At 43.6% G+C, this 7854-nt stretch overlaps 1 protein-coding gene across 2 annotated transcripts in view; it reads right to left on the bottom strand.

Annotated features, from left to right (window-relative positions):
- Positions 1 to 7854, bottom strand: part of KIAA0355 (KIAA0355 ortholog) — a 50141-nt gene that overhangs the window by 19304 nt on the left and 22983 nt on the right. For both annotated transcript variants that reach the window (XM_003796080.3, XM_023516932.1), the window contains exon 7: positions 6663 to 6760. In XM_003796080.3, coding sequence (XP_003796128.1) covers positions 6663 to 6760 — 98 coding nt within the window. The remainder of the gene's footprint in view (positions 1 to 6662; positions 6761 to 7854) is intronic.

Raw genomic sequence — 7854 nt, 5'->3', positions numbered from 1 at the left:
AAAAAAAAAAAAAAAAAAAAAATCCTTGTCACATCCCTCAGGCCCTGTGACTACTCTGCACTTTGTCCTAGCCGTAAGGCCTTCTCACGTTCCCTGAATGGGTTTGGCTGCATCTCATGACCTTTGCTCTTGCTGCTGCCTTCCCCTGGCCTGCTCTTCCCCAAGATGATGGTACGCCCAACTGCTCTCAGCCTGTGAGCATTCACAGTCTACTCAGGACACCTCCATCAAGAAGCCTTTTCTGAGAGGAGAACTATCTGAGCGTCACAGGCCCACCAGGAAGACACCTGCCTGTTCCTGAGCACCCTGGGCATTTAATGGTGACATCAACACTTGTCAAGGCTCCCTAAGGAGGCAGTAATACTTCCCGATCTAATTCTGGCTTGAGAGGAGATAAATCTGAGGAGGAGATGAGACATGGCCAGCCTCGGAAGCACAGGAAAAGGCGAGCAACAAGAAAAGTTCTGCCAGTGCCTAACTAGAGTTTGGACACCTGAGAGAGAATCCTGGCTGCTAAAGATGGCCAATGCTCAGGGAACATAGTTCTCTCCGCCTGAAATCCCAGATTATAAGACACACTTGTGCTGTGCTCCTAAGCAGACTTCTGGTTGTAAGATGGCTTGTCACATGTGTTTACCTACTAGAAGAGCATCTGCTGGTCGTACAGAAAGGAGTACTAGAGTTTCTGGTAAAAATTTCTCTTTTTGAAAAACCAACTTATTGACATTTTTATTTTGTTCATCAATCTGGAGAGCTGATCAATAAAATGCCCTTGAAAGACTAAACCTGTTCTGTTGACAAATCACCAAGACCCTCTATCTCTTCCTAGATAAAAAACATCTTCCTGAAGGCCCCTATATGTACTGACGTCTACGCGTCCCTATCTTCTCAGAACCCACTGCATCTCCACCTGCCTGGTCACTGCTCCCCATGCCTTACACTTGCTATTCCTTCTGTCTGAAATGCTTTCCCCAGCACCTGTCTGGGTGGCAAGCTCCTCTCAAGGTCCTTCCTGACTTGGCTTGGAGCCTATAGCTCAGTGGTTAAGGGCACCCTCCACATACACCTGGGATGGTGGGTTAGTCTTGGCCTGCTGAACAACAATGACAAGTGCAACAGAAAAGTAGCTGAGTGTTGTGGTAGGCACCTGTAGTCCCAGCTACTTGGGAGGCTGAGGCAAAAGAATCGCTTAAGCTCAAGAGTTAGAGGTTGCTGTGAGCTATGATGCCACAGCACTCTACTGAGGGTAACATAGTGAGACTGTGTCTCAAAAAAACAAACAAACAAACAAAAAGGATCCTTCTTGACTAACCGCTCTATCTTAACCCCAATTATTCTCTGTCACATGTCATTCTGTTCTAATTTTCCTTACTTTGCTATTCTTTTTTGAGGCAGAGTCTTACTCCATCACCCTGGGTAGAATGGCGTGGCATCATTGCTCACAGCAACCCCAAACTCTTGAGCTCAAGCGATCCACCTGCCTTTGCCTCAGGGATTATAGGCATCTGTTCTAATTTTCTTCATAAGCTGGCCAATTTCTGAACTTATCTCCAATGCTCACTAGTTGGTCTCCAGCCCTCCCTCTTAATCCCAAAGTCGGCTCTAGAAGTGGCAGGGCTCTGTTTGTCTTACTCATGATTAACTTCCCAGAGCCCAGAATAGTGTCTGGCCCCATAGTAGGTATTTAGCAAGTATCTGTTGAAAGAAAGAAGGGACGGATAGCTTAAATATTAAAAATATGACAGTTGGCTCGGCGCCTGTGGCTCACGCGGCTAAGGCGCCAGCCACGTACACCTAAGGTGGCGGGTTCGAATCCCCAGCCCGGGCCCGCCAAACAACAATGATAGCTGCAACCAAAAAATGGCCAGGCGCTGTGGCGGGCGCCTGTAGTCCCAGCTACTTGGGAGGCTGAGGCGGGAGACTCGCTTGAGCCCAGGAGTTGGAGGTTGCTGTGAGCGTGATGCCATGGCACTCTACCCAGGGGGATAGCTTGAGGCTCCGTCTCAAAAAAAAAAAAAAAAAAAAATGACAGTTTAGGGCAGCCACCTGTGGCACAAAAGGGTAGGGCGCCGACCCCATATGCCAGAGGTGGCAGGTTCAAACCTAGCCCTGGCCAAAAAAAAAAATGACAGTTTAAAGAAAAAGGTAAGTAAGATATTATTCTATTTGGAAAAAGCCCCATCTAGCAGCTGGACCCTAAAAGCAAAGCATTAATAAATTCTTGAGTTGCTTTGCTAACAATATTATCATTTATCTCAAGGGGAAGTAAACCAATTACTTCTGTTTGAATTGTTCCCAAGAAGCACATACAGTATTTTGTCATTTGAAAGAAAGAAAAAAACTAAACTTTTATGGGCCAGGCCTGTAATCCTAGCACTTTGTTAGGCCAAGGGGGGAAGACTGCTTACAGCCAGGAGTTCAAGACCAGTCTGGGCTACAGCAAGACCCTGTGCTTATCAAAAAATAAAAAAAATTAGGTGGATATGGTGGTACATACCTGTAGTCCCACCCACTGGAGGAGGGGGCTGAGGCAGTAGGATTGCTTGAGCCCAGGAATTTGAGGTTGCAGTGAGGTATGAACTTGCCACTGTATTCTAGCCCAGTTGACAGAGCCAGATCCTGTTTCACAAATGCCCACATCCACAAAAACAAAAATACAAAAAAACCTACTAAAATATTACATTGTTACCAAAAGCAGCCAGCAGAGGGAGCCTTTGCAAGGAATCACACTGTAAGGTCTTTTTCACAGAGGTGCTATTGAATTACTAAGGCAATCAACCACACAGAGTTTTTTTTTTGTTTGTTTGTTTTTTTGCAGTTTTGGCCCGTGCTGGGCTTAAACCCGCCATCTCCGGTATATGGGGCCAGCACCCTACTCCTTGAGCCACAGGCACCGCTCTATACAGAGTTTTGTAAGTAAACTGAAGTGTTAACCATTTTAGTACTACCTGTTTATAGAAATCCAACTCTCCAAAAGTACAAACTGTTTGCTTCAAAATGAGAATTCTAATTAAGTTTAATATTTTTAAATGAAAACTTGAATTGGAAAAGCAATTTAAGGTTTTAGAAATGTAGAAATCCTTCAGAAAAGTTAGCTTTGGGGCAGCGCTGGTGGCTCAGTGGGTAGGGCACTGGCCCCATATACCAAGGGTGGCCAGTTCAAACCCGGCCCCAGACAAACTGCAACAAAAAATAGCCAGGCATTATGGTGGCACCAGTAGTCCCAGCTACTTGGGAGGCTAAGGCAAGAGAATCACTTGAGCCCGAGAGCTGGAGGTTGCTGTGAGCTGTGACGCTACCGCAATCTACCAAGGGTGTTTAAGTGAGACTCTATCTCTAAAAAAAAAGATAGAAGTGAACTTTTGTTTAACTATTTGATTGATTTCAGGACATAGTACACCATCCAACCACTCAAATTAAAATTTTGATGGTTACTAATAGAAAGGTCTGGGGACACAAAGTGAACTGCTAACCCTTACTTAATAATATATCATAGGATTTAAACAGAATCAGAATTCTATTCTCACATTTTAAGAATAAGAATAGCGGCTCGGCGCCTCTAGCTCAACCGGCTAAGGCGCCAGCCACATACACCTAAGGTGGCGGGTTCGAATCCCCAGCCCGGACCCGCCAAACAACAATGACGGCTGCAACCAAAAAATAGCCGGGCGCTGTGGCGGGCGCCTGTGGTCCCAGCTACTTGGGAGGCGGAGGCAGGAGACTCGCTTGAGCCCTGGAGTTGGAGGTTGCTGTGAGCATGATGCCATGGCACTCTACCCAGGGGGACAGCTTGAGGCTCTGTCTCAAAAAAAAAAAAAAAAAGAAAGAATAAGAATAGCTTGTTAAAACATAACTGTAGTCCAGAAAAGTAGAAAGGAAGAGGAGAGAGAGGGGATAGGAGGGGGGTTATGGGAGAAAGGAGGACATTTGGGGGGAACTCACATAATGTACATGATGCAATGGTACATTTCAAAACTATTAAGAAATGAGTACAATTGTGACAGATGTGTTACTTAGTTCAATGTAAGCATTTCACATTGCATACTGAAGCAGTACTCTGAACCCCATAAATGCATCAATGTACAAAGTTATAATTTAATAAAAAATATAAATAAACAAATAAAACAAAAAAGACTAGCTTGTTACTAATTTTAGTCCACATAGGTACCAACAGTGCCTCTGCTTCTTACTATCTCTATCTCTTCCTACTTAAATGATTTATATGTTTTCTTTATAATTGTTCACCAAGATTACCAATATAAAAGAAAATGTTTTACCATGTGGTTGAATTTATGGTGGGGGATATATATATATGTATGTTTATATTACAAAGAAATTGTATTACATTATTGTAATATACGCTTAATTTTTCCTGTTTGTTTTAGACATAGAATTTCTGTCTCCTGGGCTAGAGTGCAATATATTGATTGTACATAGCTCAGTGCAGCCTTGGACTCCTGGGCTCAAATGATCCTCCTGTCTCAGCCTCCTAAATAGCTAGGACTACAGGTGTGTGCCACTATACCGTGCTGATTTTTTGAATTTTTTGTAGAGATAGCATCTCACTATGCTACCTAAGCTGGTTTCAAATTCCTAGTTTCAAGTGAGACTCCTGTCTCAGCTTCCCACAGTGTTAGGATTGCAGGATTGAGCCACCACACCCAGCCATTTACTGTTTATCCTTAGAGGTAAAATTATAGAATTGCTGATGTTGTGTTTATTCTCTATTCAATAAACCATTTGCCTGTTTTTGTAGTTTGAGCAAAACCAGTACTGTCACAATATTGAGTATTGTTATTCTATTTATTTATTTATTTATTTATTTATAGACAGAGTCTCATTCTGTTGCCCTGGGTAGAATGCCATGGAGTCATAGCTCACAGCAACCTCAAAATCCTAGACTCAAGCAATCCTCTTGCCTCAGCCTACCTGTTAGCTGGGACTATAGGCACCACCATAGCACCCAGCTATTTTTTTAAGACACTTGCTCTTGCTTGGGCTGCTCTCTGAACTCCACAGCTCAGGCTATCTACCTACCTTGGCCTTCCAGAGTGCTAGGATTACAGGTGTGAGCCACTGCTCGGCCAATATTGTTATTTTAAAACAATTTAATAACATTTTGGGCAAAATGGTGTCATATGGTTTTTTAAATTTGCCTTTCTTTAATTATTAGGTGAAGTTACAATTTTTTCCCATCTATTTGTTAATCATATGTTTTCTTTTCTGTTCATGTCCCTTGGCCATTTTCTTTCTTTTCTTTTTTTTTTAGAGACAAGAGTCTCACTTTATCCCCCTCGGTAGAATGCTGTGGCGTCACACAGCTCACAGCAACCTTTCAACTCCTGGGCTTAGGTGATTCTCTTGCCTCAGCCTCCCGAGTAGCTGGGACTACAGGTGCCACCACAACGCCCAGCTATTTTTTTGTTGCAGTCTGGCCTGGGCTGGGTTTGAACCCGCCACCCTCAGTATGTGGGGCCGGGGTCCTACCTACTGAGCCACAGATGCCACCCGATATACTATTATTTAAAAGCTGTAGACTTGGCTGAGCACCTGTGGCTCAAGTGGCTAAGGCGCCAGCCACATACACCTAAGGTGGTGGGTTCGAATCCAGCCCGGGCTCACCAAACAATAATGATGGCTGCAACCAAAAAATAGCCAGGTGCTGTGGCGGGCACCTGTGGTCCCAGCTACCTGGGAGGCTGAGGCAAGAGACTCGCTTGAGCCCAGGAGTTGGAGGTTGCTGTGAGCTGTGATGCCATAACACTCCACCCAGTGTGACAGCTTGAGGCTCTGTCTCAAAAAAAAAAAAGTTGTAGACTTAATAACAAAGATAATACTGCTTGTTATTTTTCAGACTTTTTTTTTTGACACAGAGTCTCTTTTTGCCACCTTTGGTAAAGTGCTATACCATCATAGCTCACAGCAACCTCAGACTCTTGGGCTCAAGAGATTCTCTTGCCTCAGCCTTCTGAGTAGCTGGAACTACAGGTACCCACCACAACTCCTGGCTATTTTTTGAGACGGATTCTCACACTTGCTCGGGCTGGTCTGAAACTCATGTGGCTCAGACAGTCCACCCTGCCTCAGCCTCCCAGAGTGCTGGGATTACAGGCGTGAGCTCTCACACTAGGCCTATTTTTCAGACAGCTTAAGCTTCCTCATCATGGACCAATAATTGTGGCTCAAGTGGCTAAGGCGCCAGCCACATACACCTAAGGTGGCGGGTTCGAATCCAGCCCGGGCCCACCAAACAACAATAATGGCTGCAACCAAAAAATAGCCGGGCGTTGTGGCGGGCGCCTGTGGTCCCAGCTACTTGGGAAGCTGAGGCAGGAGACTCACTTGAGCCCAGGAGTTGGAGGTTGCTGTGCGCTGTGATGCCACAGCACTCTACCCAGGGGGATAGCTTGAGGCTCTGTCTCAAAAAAAAAAAAAATTAAATTAAAAAAAAAAAAAAGTTCGTGTGCAATTTAAAATAGATTATCTATTTTAAATTGCACACGAACTTTATGGACACCCTGTATAACCTGTTTAAATTGCACGTGAACTTTATGGACACCCTGTATAATAATATGCAGTTTGTCTTAAAAAGAGCAATCATTTCAAAGATGTATAAACTTCAACCATGGTTTAGGTTTCTGTTAAAGCAAGAGTCACATTACCATGTGGACGGGACTTGAACCACGATTCTGGAGCCTTCTAAACTGATCTGGGGGGCATAGGCTTCTTTATTTTCAATCTGTGCCGTGTCAACTACCACCTAACAGAAAAAACAACAACCAGTTTTCAGAGAGGAAAATGGATAACAAGCAAATCCAATACATAAGCCTGTTAATGCTGAATGACTTTGACAAGAACTATTCCCCTGCTAGTGCAGTGATGTCAAGGCCAGTGAGTGGCCCCATGAAGACAACAGTGACTAATAAAGATGATAATACTTCAGAGTTAGATGCCATCTTGAAAAAAAAAGCTACCACCCACCAGCACAGCCAGAGCAGGATGAAGCAATGAAGTCTAGTCCCTGGCGGTGGTCGTCAGAAGTCATGCCAAGCTCAAAACAGGGTGTTCTGCACATCAACTCTTTCATTAATCAAAAAAAAAAAAAAAAAAATTCCCCAAATAGTGGATGAAACTCTTACTGACCTGACTTTGGCTTTTGACCTTTAACTTTTGGTGGATTTTGAGTTATTCTTTCTATAATAGGGTGAGTGCTATCACTCTAAAACACTGTGGTTAAGGAAATAAATCGTATACAAATGTCAAAAAAAAAAAAAAAAAGAACCAAAAAAACACTTCACTCAATAGAAATCAAATTCTGAGTATGAAATTTATTGAACTTTGCAAGTACTCTTAGCACTTTTTCCAAACTATATTAATTAGGAATTACTTTGTTTTATCTTTTTTACCCTATGCATTTTAAAGAAGTAAAAATATCACTGAGAATCAAACCAATGCTTCAGAAAAACCCACTTGTAATGATAAACCAGGAGTTTTGGATGAAACTTTTTTTTTTTGAGACAGAGGTTTCATTTTGTCACCCTTGGTAGAGTGCTATGGTATCGAAGCTCACAGCAACCTCAAACTCTTAGGCTCAAGCAATCCTCTTGCCTTAGTTTTTCATTTTCTTGGAGACAGGGACTCACTCTTCCTCAGGCTGGTCTCTAACTCTTAAGCTCAAGCAATCCACCCACCTCAGCCTTCCAAAGTGCTAGGATTACAGGTGTGAACCACCTCACCTGGCTGGATGAAACTTTTTAAAGAATATTTTGGCTCGGCGCCTATAGCTCAACCGGCTAAGGCGCCAGCCACGTACACCTAAGGTGGCGGGTTCGAATCCCCAGCCCGGACCCGCCA

This window comes from Otolemur garnettii, unplaced genomic scaffold, assembly GCF_000181295.1.
Source record: "Otolemur garnettii isolate 467f Iridium unplaced genomic scaffold, OtoGar3 scaffold00100, whole genome shotgun sequence".
Lineage (NCBI taxonomy): Eukaryota > Metazoa > Chordata > Mammalia > Primates > Galagidae > Otolemur > Otolemur garnettii.
The sequence above is the reverse complement of the archived record's forward strand: the minus strand, read 5'-3'. Positions and strand labels throughout refer to the sequence as shown.